Source organism: Phacochoerus africanus, chromosome 8 (genome assembly GCF_016906955.1).
Source record: "Phacochoerus africanus isolate WHEZ1 chromosome 8, ROS_Pafr_v1, whole genome shotgun sequence".
NCBI classification, from domain to species: Eukaryota; Metazoa; Chordata; class Mammalia; order Artiodactyla; family Suidae; genus Phacochoerus; species Phacochoerus africanus.
In genome coordinates this window covers 54,664,289-54,685,854 of record NC_062551.1, presented here as the reverse complement: position 1 = coordinate 54,685,854, position 21,566 = coordinate 54,664,289, and the positions used below count along the sequence as shown (strand labels likewise).

The 21,566-nt window shown below is 61.6% G+C and overlaps 2 protein-coding genes across 5 annotated transcripts; one reads left to right on the top strand and one right to left on the bottom strand.

Moving 5' to 3' along the window:
- Positions 1-1,131: 1,131 nt before the first annotated feature.
- Positions 1,132-16,129, bottom strand: SCAF1 (SR-related CTD associated factor 1). 4 transcript variants are annotated; one of them, XM_047790079.1, is made up of 11 exons: positions 15,734-16,129; positions 12,134-12,247; positions 11,797-11,854; positions 10,995-11,089; positions 10,592-10,692; positions 10,386-10,501; positions 5,031-7,862; positions 4,318-4,400; positions 3,877-4,095; positions 1,856-1,984; positions 1,132-1,556 (listed from the first exon to the last, which is right to left on the bottom strand). In XM_047790079.1, the coding sequence occupies exons 1-11, from the start codon at positions 15,788-15,790 to the stop codon at positions 1,365-1,367; spliced, it is 3,996 nt and encodes a 1,331-aa protein (XP_047646035.1). In that variant the 5' UTR covers positions 15,791-16,129; the 3' UTR covers positions 1,132-1,364. The 4 variants fall into 4 exon arrangements, with proteins under 4 accessions (XP_047646035.1, XP_047646037.1, XP_047646036.1 ...); XM_047790081.1 differs by lacking the exon at positions 15,734-16,129 and adding an exon at positions 15,120-15,258; XM_047790080.1 differs by lacking the exon at positions 15,734-16,129 and adding an exon at positions 12,848-15,065.
- Positions 16,130-16,807: 678 nt separating this feature from the next.
- Positions 16,808-20,868, top strand: RRAS (RAS related). Its single transcript, XM_047792368.1, has 6 exons — positions 16,808-16,999; positions 18,870-18,957; positions 19,065-19,167; positions 19,266-19,374; positions 20,340-20,458; positions 20,533-20,868. The coding sequence occupies exons 1-6, from the start codon at positions 16,847-16,849 to the stop codon at positions 20,615-20,617; spliced, it is 657 nt and encodes a 218-aa protein (XP_047648324.1). The 5' UTR covers positions 16,808-16,846; the 3' UTR covers positions 20,618-20,868.
- Positions 20,869-21,566: the final 698 nt, after the last annotated feature.

Sequence of the window (21,566 nt, the reverse complement as noted above, 5' to 3'; positions counted from 1 at the left end):
CTGACATGCCTTACCTCTGCCCGGGGACCTGGGGAGTGGACGGGTGGCCCCGGTTGTACAGACCAAGACACGGAGGCGTGGAGAGTGACGAAGGACACAAAGTAGGAAACAGGAGATAGGCCAGGATCCAGGTCTGACTCGGAGCCGCCGCTCTTTGAGGGTGGCCTGGGGGCGGCCTCTGGAACCCCCATCTTGCCTATAAACCGTTCAGGCCAACATCTGGTCCATAGAGGGCCTTTTGCCTAAACGTCCTGTCTGTCAGGGACCTCGGGGCGCCTCCCAACTCCTGCCAGGTGACTTCAGACAAGTCCTTCTCTCTCTCTCTTTTTAATGGCCACACCCATGGCCTGTGAAAATTCCCAGGCCAGGGACTGAATCTGAGCCGCAGCTGCGCCCTACACTGCAGCACCAGATACACTCACCCACGGTGCAGGGCTGGGGAGCGAACCCGCCCCTCTGCAGCAACCCAGGCCACTGCAGTCAGAGTCTTGACCCCCTGCACCACAGTGGGAACTCCAGCAAGTCCTCCTCTTTCCGGGGCTGTGGACTCCCCTCTGCATGGGCCTGCGAGGGGCAGCTATAAAGGAGCTCTGGGCCCGACCCCAACCAGAAACCCAGCCCCTCCCCACGGCGCCTGGGATCTGGGTAACGGGGACCGATGGAGGCCAGCATGGCCCTGACTCACCGCGCGGCCCTGGATGCTCCCTCCCCACCTCAGGGAGTCAGATCATCCCAGCCCCATGCGACTGAGCAATAAAGAGTCCAGCTTGGTGGAGGATAAAGATCCTGCTTCGGGGAGCAGTTTTCCATGGCAGACGGATGGCACCCGGCTGCCCAGAGTCAGGAAGACACTGATCAGGGAGGGCCCAGGGAGCCCTTCCCGCCGCCACCGCCACTCTTACAGCAAAGGCTCACTATGAACCAGGTCGTTTCTAAGGGCTTCACCTGGGTCTGACTTAATCCTCACGACACCCACCTCAGAGACAAGGAAACAAGCCCGGGGAGAGGCGCGCCCTTTCCCAGGTCACAGTCTGCTCTCCCCGCACCACCCTCCCACTTGGACCAAGTCTCCTCCCCAACCCCTTCCCAAACTGGACTCAAAAGAAGGCTAAAAATCGGGGGGCTCGGGGGTAACATTTCATGAAATTTTAATGAAATTGGGGGAGGGGCACGAACAGAAGGGCAGGGCGATGGGGACAGGCCGGGCTGCGGGAGACGCAAGGGGCTGGGCAGGGGGCTCTCCTCTTTCCCGCAGCAACCCCCCCCCAAATCATCCCACTGACGGGGGAGGGAAGTGGGGAGGCGGAGCCATAAATACGTCCAGAATTCCAAAGAGGGGAAGGCGGAAAGGGGCGGCTGGGGTCTCAGAGAGGGGGCAGGGGCAGGCCCGGGCCGCCCTTGTCAGGCGGCCCTGGCTCCTTGGGCGGCCGTGGGGGTCCCGGGGGGTCCCCCGGCTTGCGGCCGTGCTTGCGGAAGTAGCGGTAGCGTTGGACGTAGGCGCGCACCAGGTTGCTCACCTTCACCGGGTTGATCTCCCCACTTTTGCTGTGGCAGATCTGGGGGGCGAGGTGCAGCTGAGGTCACCACCAGCCCCCTGGGGCCCCTGTACCCAGACTACCGAGCACGGCCGGGGACTGGGATGGGCGCCGCTTCTCCCCAGGTCAAGGCCAGCGTCCCTACTTGTCCCCGCCATGCCAGCAGAAGAGGCCTGGCTGGGCTTGAGGAAATCCTGGGCCCGCCGCCTCACCTTCCAGACGGATCTCACCCACCCGCCCTGTCTCCCCGACCCTGTTTGTCTGTCTGCGGGGCCACCAACCCCGCCCCACCTTGCGCTTCTGTGCCCCCGGGGCCCCACCTTGTGGACAGCCTTCCTCAGGATGTCCTTGTACTCGTCCTTGGTGATGTCCTTCTTCTGGTAATACGGCTTGATGGCCAGCTTCACCTCCTCCACCGCCCGCTCCTGTGTGTGCAGCTTCTTCAGGTACTGGAGAGGGCGGTGACGAGGTGGGAATAAGGGACCGCAAAGGTCAGGTGAGGTCCTGCAACACCCCTGCCTCCGCCCACTCAGAGTTCTCCCAGAGGTGGAAGTCCTGCTCAGTACCTGCCCTGTGCCCCCCTTGCTGCAGTCACCCCAGACCACAGGCCAAGCCTGGGCCTCTCCATGTCACTCGCATCTCCTCCAGGCTAGACCCTCGGCAGTCCCCAGGCATCCATGACCAGGATCCTGTGTCCCCTGCCCTTAGAGTCTGGCAAGGAGATGGACCTGAGTAGGGGGCTATTCCTCACTGTCTCAGGGAAGATGGGGGCAGGAGAACTGAGGCCCGGGAAGGGCAGGACACCCCAGACTTCGAGGCCAACATCCCCCATGAGATGATAATGCCAGCTGTCGGGGAAGCTGAGCTGCATAGGGGGCTCCCCTCGGGTCCTGAAGCCCCCTGGCCCCCCAGGAGTGGGTTTCCAAAGAGAAGAGGCCGAGAGCAAGGGGTGGTGCCCCACACCTGTCTCATGTGTGGCCACAGAGGACAACAGCAGAGGACAGACCCGGGCAGCCTCAGTGGCGGAACAGGGACCTGCTGGTCAGCATGGGGCCCCAACTGGCCCTGTCCTGCAGCCCATGGCACATACCAGGGACAGGCGCCCGGCAAAGCTGTATCCCCACCTGCTTCTCACGTGGGCTTAGAACACGGGGGATGACTCTGCTTTCCTGCTGGCGCTGGCCCCGGGGTGTGTAAAGGGTGAGTGGCGCCAGCGCCCGGTGACCGGCTGAGGAGCACGGTGGCCTGCACGCAGACCCCAGCGAGAGGCAAAGAGCCCTGAGCCCTGGGAGGAAGAGCCCGACGTGGTGGCGGAATAAACCCATGTGCCCGGCACCCGTTCTTCCTCCCTCTGTCCAGAAACAGATGCTTGATCTGCTCCCGGGAACCTGACAAGACCATGGTGTGTGTGTGTATAAACACGTGTGGGGTGTTTGGTTTCGTTTGGTCTCTTCGTTTCTTCAGGGCCGCATCCATGACATACGGAAGTTCCCAAACTAGGGGTCCAATCACAGCTACAGCTGCCAGCCTACACCACAGCCACGGCAATGTGGAATCCAAGCTGCATTTGCAACCTACACCACAGCTCGTGGCAACACTGGATCCTAACCCAATAAGCGAGGCCAGGGATTGAACCCGGGTCCTCATGGGTGCTGGTTGGGTTCACTCATCACTGAGCCACAACGGGAACTCCTTGTTTTGTTTTGTTGGCTGCACTGGAGGCATGTGGAAGTTCCCGGGCCAGGGATCGAACCCGCATAGCACTGTGACCTGTGCCACGGTTGTGGCAAAAATGGATCCTTAACCTGCTGCACCACAAGGGAACTTCCTACGTGTGTACTGATATCCACATCCATCTCCCCCCGCACCCTTGCCCCGATCCCACCTCTGAAATTCTCTAAAAATCTGCCTAGCACCCTTTCCCAATCATCCGATCAAGTGGCAGTTTACTTCCTTGCAACATAATGACTTCATTTTTTCTCCCCCAGGGCCACACTGGCGGCACATGGAGGTTTCCAGGCTAGGGGATGAAGAGGAGCAGCAGCTGCTGACCTACCGCCGCAGCCACAGCAACACGGGATCCGAACCGTGTCTGCGACCTACACCACAGCTCGCGGCAACATTGGCTCCTTAATCCACTGAGCGAGGCCAGGGATCGAACCCGCAACTTCATGATTCCCAGTTGGATCCGTTTCCGCTCGGCCACAATGGGAACGCCAATGACTTGGCCTTTATCTAAGTTCTCACTGGCTGGCTTTAGTCTCTGCCAGTCTTCTCAGGCCCCTGCCTGCGTTCTCTGCAAACCGTCAGCATCAACCCACCTCTCCCAAGCCCAGTTCACCTTGTCTGTGTCCCCACGTCCCTCGGAGCTGCTGCTGCCCTCTCTCTTGTCAGCCGCTGCAGCCAGGCCGGTGGGGGTGGGAGGGGTAGAGCCACAGCCCCCCAGGGGGAGGCTGCCAGGGAGCAGGTAGCTGGAGGGGCCAGGGGGCAGACCCAGAGACGTGGGTACAGGAGCCGGCGTCACCCCCAGACTTGAGGGCGGCTTCCTGTGGCTGAGGATCTGTGGGGAACGTTTGGAGGATGAACAGAGGGAGGTGGAAGGACAAGGGAACAGGCGCCCCTATTCCCACCCTGGTTTTCCAACAGTCCCAGAGGCAACAGGCCCCTCTTCCGGCCGATCGATACCTTGCCCCAAAGCCTGCTGGGAGTTGAAGTTCCTCTCCTGACCCGGAGCAGGGGACAAGAGAAGGGGCTGCGGGGACTCTTCCCCAGGGGAGCCCACCTGGTTGGTGGCCTGGATCAGCTCCTGGGCCTTTGCTCGGCTTGCCAGGTTGGCTTCTTCCATCTTGAAGAGAAGTGCAGTCACTGCAGGAGAAGCGGGGACAACAAGGAGATCGGGAGTTGACGCGAGGCGGGCGAAGCAAGCCCAGCCACACGCTGCCGCCTCCCACCCTGGGCCCCTGGCTCAGAACTGGGAAGAGGGAGCCCCAGCCACTGAGGGAAGTGCCCCCACTCCGGATGTCAGGACTCAAGATGCAGCGGGGGGGGGGGGGGTGGCAGTGGGGGGCTGTGTGCCAGGGTCGCACAGTGATGAGTGGGTCCCCAGCTTCCCTGGAGCTGGCCTTGCCCTCTCTCCTCACAGCAGTCTTATGGGCTCCTGCCATCCTCTATTCTCACCCGGCCCTCCACCAAGTCTATCCCAGTCCACCTGCAGGCGGACTCCAGGACTTGTGCCCCACCCCCGTCCGTGCTGAACGGACCGGCCACCCCACTCCCACCTGCCCTGCTCTCTTCCCGCGCGTCCAGGCATCATGGAACCTTCTGGACAGACCCCGTTGGCCCTGACCCACCCGTGGCCCTTCCAATCCTCGTCACTAGATACCCACCCCTTCCAAGACGTCTCCACTACCTCCAAGTTTGTCCCCATGTGGCCTTCTCCTCCCCGATCCCGTCCGTCTGCCCCCGTCTGCCCCGGCCCCCCCAGGGGACACTCACAGGCCAGGACGCCACTGGTAGTGCAGTCCACACCAGCGGGCAGGTTCCAGGGCATGGGTGGGGGCAGTGTGGGCAGCTGGGAGACACGGGGAGCTGGCCCATCCTCTGCCCCCGAGTCACCCGCGGTGGACCCCGCACTAGGGGCGGTGCTCGGAGCGGCGGCAGCTGTGCTGGTGGCTGTGGTGGTGGCCGGCTGCTGCTCCTCCTCCTCCTCCTCCTCCTCCTCCTCTTCCTCCTCCTCCTCCTCCGCCCCACCTCGGACCCCAGCCTCCTCGGTGGCCTCTTCTGGCAGGAAGGAGACCTCGGGTGTCTTGCAGCTGCTGTCCACAGTCTGCGAGTCCGGCGTGAGCGCAGGGGGTGGAGGGGCTGCCTTGGGGGGCGGGGTGCTAGGGGCCTTGGCCACCCGCTCCTCCCCGGACCAGGAGGTCTCCTCGGCCCCCTTGGCTCCAGCTGCCTGGCTGCAGCTATCCGCCTTGGACTTCTTCAGCGTCACCGGGCCGCTGCTGCCGCCGCTGCTGCCCCCGCTGCGGATCTTCTTCCTGGTTTTGGATGGCTTGGTCTTCCCCTTGGTCCCCTTGGCTTTCTTGGCCCCAGCCTTGGCCTTGACCTTGGTCTTTTTGGGCTTGGTGCTGCCCTGAGCTGTTTTGGCCACCTCAGCAGGGGCCCGCTCGTCCGGCTTGAGAAAGGGGGAGCGGCTCTCTCGGTCTCGGCTGAACTTGACTCCGATGGAGCCCAGGCCGGCAGACGCGGCCTCCTTGGCCGGCGTGGTGCTGCTGACCCCCTCGCGGATCAGCACCGCCACCTTGGACTGGAGCTTCACCTTCCGGGAGGAGGAGGACGAGGACGAGGACGAGGAGCCGGAGCCACTGCTGACCGCCGGCTTTGGCTGGGGCCCTGATGAGGGCGCCAAGTCCTTGGGGGGCCGAGCTTTCTTGGATGACCTGTCCCTGTCCCTCTCTCTGTCCCTGTCCCGCTCCCCCCCGTCCAGCGCCTTCCGCCGAGATCCCTTCTCCCGGGACGAAGAGGAGGAGGAGGCGGCCCCGGAGCGGCGCCGGTCCTTCTCGCTGCCCTTGCCGCCCCGCTCCTCGGCGCTCAGCCCCTCCGAGTCGTACAGGACCTCGCGCTTGGGTGACGAGGCCGGGGCCGGGGAGACGCCTCGCGGGTCGGGCTTGTCCGGCCGGCCCACGGTGATGGTCCGCTTGATGGCGAAGAGGTCGTGGTCCGTGAGGTCCTGGATGGAGGGCGGCACGGCTCCCCGGCGGCGGCTGTCGCGCTCCCCGCCCAAGGAGGTGGAGCCGGAGGGCGGCTGGGCCGGGGCAGGGGCCTTCTCGCCGTCCCCGGACCGCTTCTCGCCGCGGGACCGCGACCGCTTCTTCTTCTTCTTGCTGCCGCCGCCATCCCTGTGCTTGCCGCGGTGCCGCTCGCGCCTGGAGGACGACGACGACGAGGTGGCCGGGGGCGGGGAGGCGGAGCGCCGCCGCCGCCGCCGCTTCTCCCGGGATCGCGATCTGCGGCTACCCCCGCGGCGCCGGTCGGTGCTGCGGGAGCGGCGGCGGGCAGAGCGGGAGCGGGAGCGGCGGCGGGCGGACGACGACGTGTGGGAGCTGGGCTTGCGGTCCCGCGAGCGGTGTTTCTTGGAGTCCCAGGGGGCGGCGGCGGCCGGCGGGGCGGGCTGCGCGCCGGCGGAGGACGAGGCGGCCTCCTTGGCCTCGCCGCCGCCGCCGCTCCGCTTGCGCTCCCGCCGGGACTTCTTGCGGGTGGGCGGGCCGGCGGGGGCGGCGTTGGCGGCGTTGGGGGCCGGGGAGGGCGAGCGCTGGCGGTAGCGCTCCCGCCGCTGGGTCAGGATCTTGCGGCGCAGGTCCAGGCTGCCCCAGCGTGTGTCGGCCGCGGGCGGGGGGGGCGCCGGCTCCCCCAGGTCCACCTGCAGGGCGCCCTCGCCGTCGGACTCGGCGTGCAGGGACAGGAAGTCGTCGCCCTCGGGGGCCCGCGGGGCGGGCGGGGGCGGCGGCGGCGGCGGCGGCGGCTGGGCCGCAGCAGGGGCCGGGGCCGCGGGAGCGGGGCGCGCGGCGCGGCTGCCGGCCCGGAAGAGCGAGAGCGCCATCCTGGGCTCCTCCTCGGGCTGCACGATCTCGCCCTCCTCAATCTCTGAGTCCCCAGGCGGCAGCAGGGCCGGCGCGAGGGCGGCCCCACCGGCGGTCACCACCTCCACCGAGACCTTGCCTTCCCGGCAGGCCTCGGCCTCGGGCCCCACCACGAAGACGCGCCGCCGCGTGGCTCCGTCGGCCCGGGTGGAGTCGGCCTGCGGCGGTGTTCCCGGGACCGGAAGCGGCTGCAGGGGCTGGGGGTCCCGGCCGGGGCTCTCGTCACCTGGGAAGTCCTGGCTCAGGCTGTTGTCGTCGTAGATGCCCGCCAGGGTCTCTGAGATGCGGCTGATGCTCTGGGACAGGCCTTCCTCCTCCTCCTCCTCTTCCTCCTCCTCTTCTTCCTCCTCGTCCTCCTCCTCTTCAGGCGAGGGGGTCCCCGCTGATGAGCTGGGGTTGGAGCCAGTGGGCTCGAAGGGGTCGTACTTTTGCTCCGGAGCAGGCGGTGGGGAATAGGCCTCGTCGGTGGGGTGGAAGGGGTCATAGATATCAAACCGGGGTGCCGGGGGGGCCGGGGGCGCCGGGGGTGGTGGAGGGGGAGGCGGGGAAGGGGAGGAGGACGAGGGGGAAGGGGAGGGGGAGGAGGAGGCCGAGGAGGGAGCGGGGGGCGGGGCAGGGCCCCCGTCTCCGGTGCCCAAGGTGAGGAGGTGGCGGGCACAGGAGGGTCGAGAAGAGTGAGACTGCGGAGACACTGCAAAGGAAGAGCGCAGACAGGGTGGCGGTCGGCGGCCGGCCCAGCGCGGCGGAAGGGGCCGCAGGCAGGACAGCACCCGACCGCTGTCCCCCTCGCCCAGCACTGGCCCCAGGAGCAGGCCCTGCTCCCAGGACTTTCCGTGTCCACCTGTGGGACAGGAACAACTCCATGCCATAGGTACTGCGACCCAGGGTTCCAGGGGCAAACCGAGGCACAGGGCCAAGGCACCTTCCCAGGGTGCAGCCGGCTGGGGGGTCGACATCAGGGGGTAAACCCGGTCAGCACGGCCAGGTATAGAACCCTCCTCTGAGACCCCGCTTTCTAAGCACCCCCCAGTCTCAGCACCACAGTCACACACATGGAGACAAGCAGGGGCGGGTGACGGGGCCAGGGTTCTGACACACACATCCAAGTCCAGAGGCCACTCTCTTAACCACAGGTAACTTCCACGGTCCGGCCCCAGCAAGGACGCCGGCACGGTCACACGGACGGGGCCAGGGGAGCCCGGGGCCCAGGGGGCAGTGCCAGGGCCAACTCCTGACCAGGACCCCGGGTGCCTGCCTTCACCCTCGACGTGCCCCAGGGCAAATAACTCAACCGCTATCTGCCTCAGTTTTCTCATCTGTCAAGTGGGGGGTTGCTCACTCATTCCACACACCTTTCCTGGCCACCCAGCAGGCACAATTCAGGGCCCTAAGCCTAGAACAGGGAACAAGGGATAAAAATCCCCACCTTTGAAGTGCTTGGAGGAGCACGGGGAAACAGTGCATGGAGCCCTCGTGGAGCCCGGCAGCCGCTGAGGGCTCCGGAGGGAAATGAGGCAGGAGTATCACAGCTCCTGGGGACGAGGGGACCAGACCCTCCTGCTGGGAACAAGCCAGACCCAGCCCAGCACCTCGAGGACCGGGTGAGCAGGAGCTCTGACCGTCCTGGCTGTGGCTGCCGTCCACTCCACGACCTGAAGCAGACACCGGTCTGCAGACAGGAGCGGTCAGCAAAGGAGACTCGCTTCTTCATAAACAGTTTTTTTTGCAGGATGGGACTATGGGTACGTTTCTTTTCTTTTTCTTCCATTCTTTGTACTTTCCAAAAACCAAAAACAAAAAAAAAAAAAACTTGCAATAAAAAAACAAAACATGAGGAGTTCCCATTGTGGCTCAGCGGTAATGAATCCAACTGGTATCCATGAGGACGCAGGTTTGATCCCTGGCCTTGCTCAGTGGGTTCAGGATCCAGTACTGCCGTGAGCTGGGGTGTAGGTGGCAGATGCAGCTCAGATGTGGCGTGACTGTGGCTGTGGCATAGGCCGGCAGCTGCGGCTCTGATTTGATCCCTAGGCTAGAAACTTCCATATGCCCTAAACAGAAAAAAAAAAAAAAAAAAAAAAAAAAGACAAAACAGGGATGTTTCCTTGTGGCGCAGTGAGTTAAGGACGCCAAGCTGCTGCAGCTGTGGGGCAGGTGGCAACTGAGGCATGGGTTCAATTACTGGCCCACATGGCACAGGTGAGGCCAAGAGAAAAAAAAAAGTCTGATTGGAACGCTGTCCCCCACTTATTTACTTATTATTCCCTGTGTCTGCTGATTTTAAAAGAAATGAAAATACTTCAGGGAACGTGGGCCCCAGAGAGAGGGGTGGGCTTGAGGCGCCATGTGCCCAAAGCCTGATGGGTAAGTCACCTGGCATCTCCGAGAAGAGAAAAGGACAAGGAAAACATGAGAAGGCTCTGCGGGTGTGCCCGCCTCTGGCAGAACACCTTCTCGTAGCTGACCTGCTACTATGCCTTCCTCTCCTTTCCAAGCCTCCCCAGGTATGTGTGCGCACGCAGAATGGGAGTCTCAACCCAGGGTTCTCATCAGGGTCCTGGGGGACCAGGATCAGCATCACTGGGGATTGAGTTAGAAATGCCAACTCCTGAGCCCAACCCCAGACCTGCTGAATCAGAAACCCTAGGCATGGGTCCGGCGACCTGCGGATTAACAAGGCCCTCCCGGTGATTCCACTGCCCGCCCAAGTTTGAGACCCTCTGTGGAGGTCAGGGGCTTACCAGTGGGCGCGGGGCCAAAAGCAGACTCCCCCTGTGGCAGGTGCACATTGCAGACGTCAAAACCTCCGGCTTTACACCCAGAAGGCCCAGGACCACCACTAAGCAACTGACTATGCCACTGAAGCAAGTGACTTCCCTCCTCCGGACTTCTCTCCTCCTGGAAGCAGCGATGCTAAGAGTCCCCCAGCCCGGGGAGGCAAATTCCTAACGCAGTTACACGGGCTCCGAGAGCCCTGGACACACTGAGTGTCTCACATGTGCCGACGGCCCCCATGCAGCAGCTTTCAGAACCGCTTCTACTTTACACGCATCTGCACGCACAGCCAGCCTTTCCTGACGTCGGATAGAAGACACCACAGCATAGCGCTTGTCTGGACGACACAACCGTCACCACGACGACCACCAGCAACAGCTGATGCTCACACAAGGTCAACGCTGGCCACCTGCCCCGACGCCGCCCTGGCCCCACATACCCGTTTTGCCTGTCCTCCAGGCCCTGGGACGGGGCAGCAGGCTGGGCACAGGAAGAGGGATTGGATCCCTGTCCCCAATTCGGACCTCGGCCACCAACTCCAGCATGTCCTCACTTCTACAAGACAGAAGGGGTGAGTCAGCCTCACAGGAGCTTCCGACTCCCATGCGGGGGGGGCTGTCCCACTCCAGCTGCCCAAATACTCACTCGCCAGGCCGCAGGTCCAGGTGGCTGGGCACCCAGGTATCGGGGGGATCCAGGACACTCACCAGCCCCGCGAGGAGGCCGTCCGCAGCCACATCCAAGACCTGGAATCGGCCAGGAGGGGCTCTAGCCTCTCCCTGCTCATGTGATGACCCACACACGCCGCGTCCCCAGGCCTTGACCTCACAGTAACCCGGGCATCTGCGGCCCTGAGAAACCACGAGCACCTAACCAACCCCGCCTCCCGACTGCCTCCAGGACTCCCGCCCACACTGCCCCCGATCAGCACCCCGGCCCCAGCAGTCTGGGACCCCCTCCCTCCCCTCCATCTCAGCGATCCAGGCCCCAAGGACCTTCCGGCCCCAGCCCCAGCAGTCCAGGTCCCTAGCCCCCTCTTCTTACTCACAGTAGCCGTGTCAGTCCCCCCTGATTCCTGGGAACGGGGCTCTGACCGTGGGCTCCGGCAGCGCCTCCATCGAAGGCCATGACACCGAGAGCCATCTGGAGAGAGATGTGCGTGTGGCATTGGAGACGGGGACTGGATGCAGAGACCCGGAGGGGCGCAGGAGAAAGCCTGCCTAGCTCTCGACCGGGGAACCAAGCTCCTGCCTACTCCCAGCCTCCATCTAACCGCCTCCCAACTTGAGTCCCAGAAGGACGTCCCCAACCCCCTTGTGAGGTGCCAGCTCCCTCACCCATGTGTCCTCCCAGCTGCCCTCAGGATGACGTCCAGGCTAGTCAGCCTGGCACTGGAGCCTCGCTGTGACCCAGTCCCCACGGAGTGATCCTGCCTCCCTACGTGCCGACCCCAAAGAACCCCAATGCAGTCCGGCAACTCTCGTGCGCCCGCTGCCACCACCCTGCCCAGCCGGCTTTCCTCTTTTCCAGACAACTCAGACACAGGTCGCCTGTCACCTCCTCGATGCAGCCTTCCCAGACTCCAGCACCCTCCACACTAGCCTAGCCGGGCCTCCTGCCCTCGCACGGGGCCTCGGGCTACCTCTGTGCTGGGACTCTGTCTCCCCTCCATCAGACTGTGAGCCCCTCCGAGGCAGCCACGGAGTCCAACCCATCTTGGGCGCCCTGTGCCAGGGCTGGGGTGGTGCACCCAGGAGGCCTCGGGAAAGCGTCCACGAATGAGATTAGGAAAAAGAATGCAGAGATAGGGCCGGGGAGGGGGTGCTAGGAGGAACCGGAACCCATCATACCTTTATCATTTGGCAGATCCCCCTGCAGGGAACTTCCCACAGCCTGCTGAATGGCCCGCTGAAGGAAAGGTGAGGGTGAAGGGGGTGGAAAGAAAGAGCAGTCAGGGGACGCATGCAAAAGGTCACAAGCTCTGCTGCTGGGAGACAGCCGTTCCGGACACCCCTGCAACGGTACTCCAACTCTACAGACAGGCCAAGAGTCCTGGCCCCCAACCCCTCCCCACTGCCACCGCCACTGCTGCCGCCGCCGCCGCCACTGAGGGTCCAGGCATCAAGGCCCTGGAACCGGGACCCCCGGCCCCTCCCGCCCGCGGCCCCAGGGGTCCAGCAGCCTCACCAAGATAAACGCAGAAGGAGAAAGTGCAGGGTCTCTGTCTGGCGGACCGTCAGCCCGATCCTCGCCTGACTCCTCTGTCTTCCCTCGAGACTCATCTTCCTCCTCCATGGTCACCTGGAGGTGGACGGGGCGAGAGGGTGGAGGCGAGGCCGCTGGGCAGGGCGGGGCGGCGTCAGGAGACGGTGGACACGAAGCCCTCGGGGGCCTCCGTCCCCATCATCCCAGTCCCAGGGCAAGGGAAAGGCCCAGGACGGACACCAGAGTGACTGGAGCAACTCCTCCCACGTCTGAATTTCAGTGGCCTCCTCGGTCAAAAGGAGGCCTTCCCAGACTCTTCTTTTTTTTTTTTTTTTTTGTCTTTTTAGGGCCTCACCCGCAGCATATGAAGTACCCAGGCTAGGGGTCCAATCGGAGCTATAGCTGCCGGCCTGCGCCACAGCCACAGCCACACAGGAGCCCTGACCCCCCTGGGTGGAGCCAGGAATCAAACCCGCATCCTCAAGGATACTAGTCAGGTTCGTTACCATGGAGCCACAATGGGAACTCCTTTCTCAGCCTCTCTCCACACCCTGCTCCCCAGTTCCCACAGCTTCCCCACCACAAACTTTAAGAGCACAAGGGAGCCCGCCTTCATGGAAGCCAACCCAAGGCCCAGACTTTTTTTCTGTTGAGCTGTGATTTCAAACACCACGTCCCATAGGCTCAGAGACCCACCTTTCCCAAACTGAGATGTGTGCCCATGTGCTGGGGGCGCCTCAAACACCACGCAACTTCCAACTTGCTAAAGCATCGATTTTCCTCAATGGCGGGACCCCAACCAAACGTCCGGATAACACAGAACCTACGCTGGTGCTACAGGAGGCTGATCTACAAAATCAGCGTGCCGCTTTGAAAACGAAAACACGGATTTCAGAAGTGTTTGTTGTCCACCAGATGCCAAAGGGAGTGTCCTCCTGTGACCTTCAGCGTGGCTGAAGGCTTTGTGATGGCACCGAAATTCTTGGCTGACAGGGAAGCTGAAAGATCATTCAGACTGATGGGGGTCTTGATGGGGGCTTCAGGAAATGCGATTATTTGGGCTGTAGGCTTCCCCGCAGCCGTCAGTTCTCCTCCTCTGAAAACAATCATCTGGTCCCCCCAGCAAGCTTCAAAATCCCTAACCCCCAGCTCGAGGTGCTTATCTAGAAGCAGGCACAATAGGAGCAGCTAACTCCGAGAAAGGCTGTGTGACATGAAAGCAGGGCTGACCTCTGACCAGGTAACTATTACTATGAGGCTTTCGTGCCCAGGTTTTCCCCACTTGGCTCCCCACACCCCTAGGGGGCACACCTGCCCCCACCAAAGAAAAAAAAAAGACCTCAGTCCTGGCCTCCCTCCTACCAGAGATTTGCAAGCTGATGGCAAAGCTTTCCCCTGCAGCCGCCCAGCTCTCTTAAGAGCCTGCAGCTCCTTCCCTAACCGCCACAGACATAACCCACCCTGAAGAGGCCCTCTGGACAGTTCCCAGCCCCGGAGCTGCTCTCTCTGCCTTCTGGGGTGGGGGTGGGGGTAGGGGGTGGGAAGCAGCACATGCTTCAGAGAACTGTGTCTGTCACATCACAGAAGCTTAATCAAGATGTGCTGAGTACAGACCCACAGATCTCCAAAACCTCCTGGGTAGGAAGATCCCCCCTGGAGCATTTAGACGAGCCCCATGCTTTGCAGAGGGTGTGTCTCTTTGACCCAAGAAGGCTCGGCAGACCCTGCCAGGTCCCTCTGGATCAGGTTCCCAAACTACAGTGTGATAGCAGTTGAGTGCTTCACGAATAGCTTGTTATAAAGGCAAATTGAACACAGTAGAAGATGCTTCGCAACACATCCCAAGTAAGTGGAAACAGTAATTAACAGGATTGGAGTATTAGTTAAACACGTAGGACAGTGTATGTTGGGTCTCAGTGTACAAATGCATTTCTCACTGTGGATCAAGGTCAAAAGCATTTCAAAAGCACTGGCGTGAGACGAAGTCTAGATGATCCTCTAGACTTTCCCAGACCAAGGTGGACTAACTCTCTCTGTAGCCCCAAGGCCACCCCGAATTTTTTATCATTTTGCATTTGAATTACTTTCTAAAGGGCAAGTATATTTGAGCTGGGCAAAATTTCCAATACGTTCCTTTGTCTTACTCTCCGGGCCGATTATCTGGCCCCCAAAGGCATTCGAATTTGCTCCAGGCATAGAGCCTGCACTCTTGCAGTCACACTCAAAGCCACCTAGATGGTTCCAGGTCCTTCTAACTGTCCCCAGTCTCCTGTCACCCAGATTAGACACTCCCCAGACAGTTGGAGACCCATCCAAGCCTCCCAGCACATCTCAGTATTTGCTTCCTTCCCTTAGTGGGTACTTCCCACTCCTCTGAATGGCTATAAAAGACTTCCTTGCGCTGGAACTGTTCTTCCATGGCCTGGCTAAATGGCCCTAGACCCATGTAGGTGAGCTGCATTCTCAGGTCAGCCCACGTACACACTGCTCAGCCCTAGGAGATATACCCCAGCCATAGGTGGCTCTGCAGATACTCCCCAGCTCCTGCAGACCTCCTTCACCCCTGGGACATATCTCAAGATCTCAAGATGGCCCCAGAATCCTCCAAACAGACTCTAGCCTCGGGTCAGCCTATAAAGACATTCAACAGTGCCTACAGAAATGACCCAAGCCAGCTATATGACGGAGGGCAGGCTTCAGTCTCGGTCCAGGTCCTGTGGACGCCCCTAGTCCTCTCGGAGACGCCCGGTCCATGCCCCCCGGCACCCCAGACCCGTCCCGGGGCCTCGAGAAGGCCCCCCGCTCGGCGCCAGGCTCCGCCGCCGCTACCGGGCCCAAGGCCGACCCGCTAGGCCCTCCAGGCCCCGCGGCGTGTCGGGAGGACCCCGGGACAAGTAGCGACCCGACTCCGCCCCGCCCACCCCGATAGGCCCGAGCCCCGCCGCTCGGACCGCCGCCGCCATCTTACCCCGCCGCTCGGGCTGCGGCTCCGGCCCCGGCGCGGGGCGGGGCGGGCTGGGGCGGGGCTCGCGAGCAGAGGGAGGAGAAGGGAGGAGCTAAAACGCCGCCGAGCTTGCCGGGACTTCAAGTACCGAGCACCGTGCCGTGAAGGCTGGTGGGAAGGCTTCGGACTCAGTTTCCCAGCAGTCAACGGGGCAGATGGGCCGGGTGCGCGCGACGCACGCCGGGAGGCGTAGTCCGCGCGTCGCCTCCGCCGCGCGGGGACTGCGAGGGGATGAGGGGTGAAGTGGGCGGGGTTGCGGTAGCCCGCGATTAAGCCCCATAGTGCCCTGCACGCGCGCGGAAAGAGCAGCGGAAAAGGAAGTGACGGAAAGAGCGCTCAGCCTGACAGGTGCAAGGGAGTTGTAGTTCCGCGGAGTGAGCCGTAGGGGGGGGGAAAAAAAAAAAAGCAGGACTGGCTGGAAGTTGCCCCGCCCACATTCTGGGGATCCCAGAATCCTGACGCCCAAGTTCTCTCTAAATTTAGAACCAAGAAGCCCGGCCCTACAGCTTCCTCCTCATTTACAACAGGAAAATCCAAATCCGATTCCTCTCACTCAGAGCCGAGGGGTCCGGACTCACATTTCCCTCAGAAGTCCGAGCCCTCCTTCCTCTTAGATCCAGGAGTCGGGCCTTCATGCCTTCCTCAGACCATTCCTGGTCTCAAACGCCTTACGCGAACACAGGGGTTCGGGTTCCCCATTCCAATTCCCTCGAATCCAGAATATTGGGTCCCCCCGCTCCTTCAGCCCTGGGACCGATGAGTCCGGGCCCTCAGCTCCCTCTTTTACACAATCTAGAAGCAAGGACCTCCAGAACTCCTCCTTCCAGGACTCAGGAGTCCAAACCTCCAGTCACAATCTCTCCTTGGGACCCAGGGGTCTGGGTCCTGGGCTTTCTCCTCCTTCAAGACTCGGAAATCCTGACCCTAGACCCTTCATAACCGAGGCGTCCCCGCTTGGGCGAGCTGGCTCATGAATTAGGAATGCAGTGATCTCACGGCCCCTCCCTGCCCGGTTACCCGCTGGCCCCCCTCCAGGGCCCCTTCTCCCCTCCCAGTCTGTCTTCCGCTAGGCTAGGACAGCGGGAACCGGAAGCCTGGGTCCCGTAGCGGGCGGAGCCTCCATCATCCAACCCAGACGCCAGAGTCGGGAGCTTGGCTTGGGTCCCAGGACAGAGGTTAATTTCCCCTCAGGACTCGCTCCTTCCTCAGAGCGCGCCTATATACGGCCGCGTGCGCAAGACTCAAGCCCCGCCTACTAGAACAAGGCCTCGGGGACGGCACCCTGAGAAGCTAGCTGCAACACAGGGTTTCTCATTTACATAGTCCCACCCCAAACGATTTTCCAGACCCGTCTGCGAAGAGAATAAGAACTCTTATTAGCATGGCTCCGCCCCCCCCCCCCGGCCCGCCAGCCGAGAGCGCGTGGCGCTGCTCAGGGTGAGCACAGTTCTCTCATTAGCATGTTCCCGCCCCATTCGGAATTCCCCTTCTCAGCGACAGCCGTACTCCTACCCGTATTAGCATAGCTCCTCCCTTTCCCAGGTCTTGCCTGCCCCTAAGTGTCCCGAGAAAGGAGTCCTTCTTGCTGGAGCTCATGTTTATGCAGTACTCTTATTAACGTGGTCCGCCCCTAGGCCCCGCCCGGTCCCCCCCCCCCCGCCCCAGGCGGTAGCGGCGGCAGCGGCAGCGACATGAGCAGCGGGGCGGCGTCCGGGACAGGGCGGGGGCGGCCCCGGGGCGGGGGGCCGGGACCCGGGGACCCCCCACCCAGCGAGACACACAAGCTGGTGGTCGTGGGCGGCGGCGGCGTGGGCAAGAGCGCGCTGACCATCCAGTTCATCCAGGTAGTGGACCCTCACCCCGGGGGGTGCCCCCGGGACCCACCCAGACCTGAGCCCTTGGCGGGATCCCCAAGACTCCGGGCTTCGCCTCCATCCATCACTGAGACCCTCTTATGAGGCTTTCTAATCTTAAAAATGTCCCCTCAGATGTGACCCTGAGCCCCTCAAGGCCTCCACCCCCTACATGAGGGACCTTCCTCCTGTCCTTGTATCCTGAGACCCAGCACCCCTACCCCAAGTATCCAAAGCCCCGCTCCCCTGCTAACCTGACCCTGGATGCCTCCTGGGAGCACCCTAAATCCAGAAGAGTCAACCCATTTAGACCCTAAGCATTCTCATGGGCCCCCACCCCTCTCGGGGCCACCTCCTCGCACCCTGAGCCCTACCTCTCCCAAATCCCTGACCTCAGCTTCCCCTCTGAGCCGCTCAGTAACTGGGAGAATGCCCTTGACATTCCCCCAACCTGTTTAGCCCCTTCAGAGACCTCCACCAGAAAGTAGAAATTATGCCCAGACTTGGCCCCTGAGATCCATCTAGGACTCCATCCCACCCCTGTCCTCAGGGAGACCCCCTCAGACCCAAGAGACTGCAAAAAGATCCTGCCCCTTAGCCATTCCCTCTAAGACTCCAAGTTCTGGGGATCCCCCATCCCACCAGATCCAGACCCCTACCCTTCCTCAAGGAAAACCATCCACTCCTCCGTCTTGAGTTTTCCTCCACTCTGATCTCCTGAGCCCTTCTCAGAAATTCTGGTGAACCCCCAGATCATTTCCATGGAAGAAGCCCCCAGAATCTTGACACTTCCAGAAAGACCTGCTCCTTCGGAGTTTCTCTGACCTCTTAAATGTGTCTCCAGGTCTCTACGACTCTCTAGACATGTACTTATATTCTATGACAACCCTCCCCCATGCTCTCCAGCCCCCAGTTCGCCCACCTGAGCTTCTCCTGGTTTACTCTGCAGACACACCCCTAAACCCCCCAGGGCCAGGCCCCTGCACTGCCCCTTACTAAGCACCCTCCACGACAGGCAGGATGCAGCCTTTGGACCCCCAGCAGCTGCCAGATCACCCCTTCTCTTCTGAAAATCCACCTTTGCCCAGGAAACTTCCACCCCTTTCCCCAGGGGAAACTCTCCCACCTGGGAGAAACCCTAGAAAGGTGTCTGCTCCAGGGATGCCACCCCTGAGGCCCCTGGGCCCCAGACCCCTAAAGAGACCCCAGACAGCGCGTGCATGGGAGCCCCTGTCTGGGTAGAGAAAGGCCCCAAGCCCTGGGCCCCTTGCACCCAGGGGCAGACCCAAAGCTGGCCCAGGGCCTGGATGGAGGCGGCTGGGACCCAGGCAGGAAGGGAGGGGCCCCGCCTGCGGGCGGGGCAGTGTCTCCGAAGCCGGATTGGAACCAGGACCTTCCCCTGGGAGGAGACACTGGAAGCTGCCCGAGGGGGAGGGGGAGAGGGAGGAGGAAGAAGAAAAAGAGGGAAGGGGGAAGAACACATGCAGATATGCTAGATGGCAAAAGGTCTCAGTAACTGAGCGCCTACTATGCGCAGATGATATGAAATGCTTAACGAGGATTTTCCCTGAATCTCACACACTGGGTTGAGGGTAGCACTCTTTTGATCTTCATTTCCCCAGGGAGAAAATCGGGGTCAGGAGAGGGGCAGTGATTTAGAGGGGGAGTGATGTGTTCAATGCCGCATAGCCAGGGCATCATCCCAACTCGGGAAATGCAACTTTATACCAAAAAGAGGGATAGGGCCGGGAGCCCCTCAGAGAGAGGGGCCTGGGGAGCGCAGGGGGAAGGGAGGCAGGCCTCCATCATCCCTGCTGGGACTCTGTAGTAAAGCGTCCTCTCCACCCCCTCCCCACTCCAGTCCTACTTCGTGTCTGACTACGATCCCACTATTGAAGACTCCTACACCAAGATCTGCACCGTGGATGGCATCCCGGCCCGGCTGGACAGTGAGGGCGGCAGGGGAGATGGAGTGGGAGGGTGGCCGGGCTGCGGGCTTGTGGGGGTGGCTGGCGGGAGCCTGGTTCCCACGGAGGCCCCCTCTCCCCGTCTGCAGTCCTGGACACCGCAGGCCAGGAGGAGTTCGGTGCCATGCGGGAGCAGTACATGCGCGCCGGCCACGGCTTCCTGCTGGTGTTTGCCATTAATGATCGGCAGAGGTGGGTGTTGTCCGGGGGTCGGGGAAGATGGGGGCGGAGGTGGCGGAGTCAGCGGGGAGCACTGGGGCCGAGCTGCTGACCTGCGGCTTCATCCGCAGTTTCAACGAGGTGGGCAAGCTCTTCACGCAGATCCTCCGAGTCAAGGACCGAGATGACTTCCCCATCGTGTTGGTCGGGAACAAGGCAGATCTGGAGACACAGCGTCAGGTCTGGGACCCCCTCTCAGTCTGGGAGGCTCCTTCGGGCCCACCTCATGTCAGCATCCTCTTCTGGCTCCTGTGGTCCCTTGTCACATACCCCATAGATGTATTGCCCCACGTCAGACCTTCTGAGCCCCCAGCATTGCACACAGGAGTTGTCACGCCCACAAGGCAGGGACTGGATGGAAAAGAGGGCACCTCCCCCCAGGGTCACCCAGCCCCAGCTTTGTTCCCTCCCCTCCTCTCATTCCCACCAGAACTCCGGCCCCGGCCTCCCACTCCTGCTGCCCCCTCGTGCCCCAGCACCCCAGCTCTGCTACCTGGCCCCTGACACCCACCGTGGTCTTGTCCCTTCTCCCTCCCACCACTTCCTTTTGCACACAAACTATGTGATTTCCACCCAGAACTTTCTCTTTTTAAACTTTTGTCTTTTTAGGGCCGCACCTGCGGCATATGGAGGTTCCCAGGCTAGGGGTCCAGTCCGAGCTACAGCTGCTGGTCTACGCCACAGCCACAGCCACGCCAGATCCGAGCTGAATCTGCGACCTACACCACAGCTCACGGCAATGCCAGCTCCTTAACCCACTGAGCAAGGCCAGGGCTTGAACCTGCGTCCTCCTGGACGCTAGGCAGGTTGTTTCTGCAGAGCCATGAACTCATCTTTTCAATCAAGCCTGTGGGGAGTTCCAGCCGTTGGAGTTTTGCTTGGGCCTCTGCTGGGACATCCTGACGTTTCTCTGCCTGATGACTCAGTTCTGGGCCAGCGTCTCTGGAGCCTTCTCAGCCTTCTTCCTTAGATGGCAGCCACCCCACACCCTGGGCTCACTCCTCCGTCTCCCTGCAATGTTTCACTTAAGCTCCCCTAGGAGGTGGCCCCAGTCAGAGCACACAGTGTGTCTGTGTGCCTCCCCCAGGCCCGACCGTCCCCAGGGCAGGGACCTGACTCCTCCATGTGTCCTGCCTGCCCCCCAGGTTCCCAGATCCGAAGCCTCGGCCTTCAGCAACTCCCACCACGTGACCTACTTCGAGGCCTCGGCCAAACTGCGCCTCAACGTGGATGAGGCCTTTGAGCAGCTGGTGCGCGCCGTCCGGTGAGTGGAGCCCCCCTTCCCAGGTCCTGCTCCCACCCCCACCCCGGCCCCGCCTTACCAGCCTCTTCCCACAGGAAGTTCCAGGAACAGGAGCTCCCACCCAGCCCGCCCAGCGCCCCCAGGAAGAAGGACAGGAGCTGCCCCTGCGTCCTCCTGTAGGGAGGGGACGGGAGCAACAGGCTCGGGCTCTTGGGACCACATGCCCTCGCCGAGGTTGCCCTCCGGGCCTCCCAGGACACACTACATCCCCACCTGGCCTCCTCCGGGCCACCACCACGGCCATCACCACCGTGTGCCTTCTGCCACCACCTCCCATCCTGACCCAGCCCCTGGGTGAGGGCTCCCGGGCATCCGGATCACTGCTGTACATAACCTCCTCCCCCAGAGAAATAAACGTCACTCACTGCCCATGTCAGGAGGTGCTTTGTAAAAAAAGGAAAAGGGGGAGTTTCTGCTGAGGCACCATGGGTTGAGAATCTGACTGCAGCAGTTCAGGTCGCTGCCGAGGCACAGGTTCGATCCCTGGCCCAGGAACTTCCATATACTGCAGGGACAGCCATTCAAAAAAGAAAAAAAGAAAAAGAAATGGGCAGGGGGAGTCCCGCCCCTCACACACACACACATACACACACACACACACACACACACACACACACACGGACCTCACTCCACAGAGAACCTTGGGATCTAGAACCCTCTGCTTGGGGGAGGGGGAGGGGACACGTGGCACAAGCTGAGCCAAGCGTCTGGACCACATCAGGAGAGCCTCTCTACCCTTTTTCTGTCTTGGCAGGGATTTGGGCGGGATGAGAATGAACATTTCAAAGAAACTTTTTAAAATTTAAAAACTCAGTTCCTCAGGGAGGTGAGGAGAAGATAAATGATGAATTTGGGGTTAACTCTACATGACATTTATATATTAACATTATATATAAAAGGCCCTACTGTATAGCACAGGGAACTATACTCAGTAACTGTAATAACCTGTAATGGAAAAGAATCCGAAAAACAGATACATGTGCTCCTGAAGCTAATACTTCCTACCTTGTAAGAACCTATAATGGAAAAGTATCTGGAAAATAGATGCATATAAAGGGATGCACCTGAA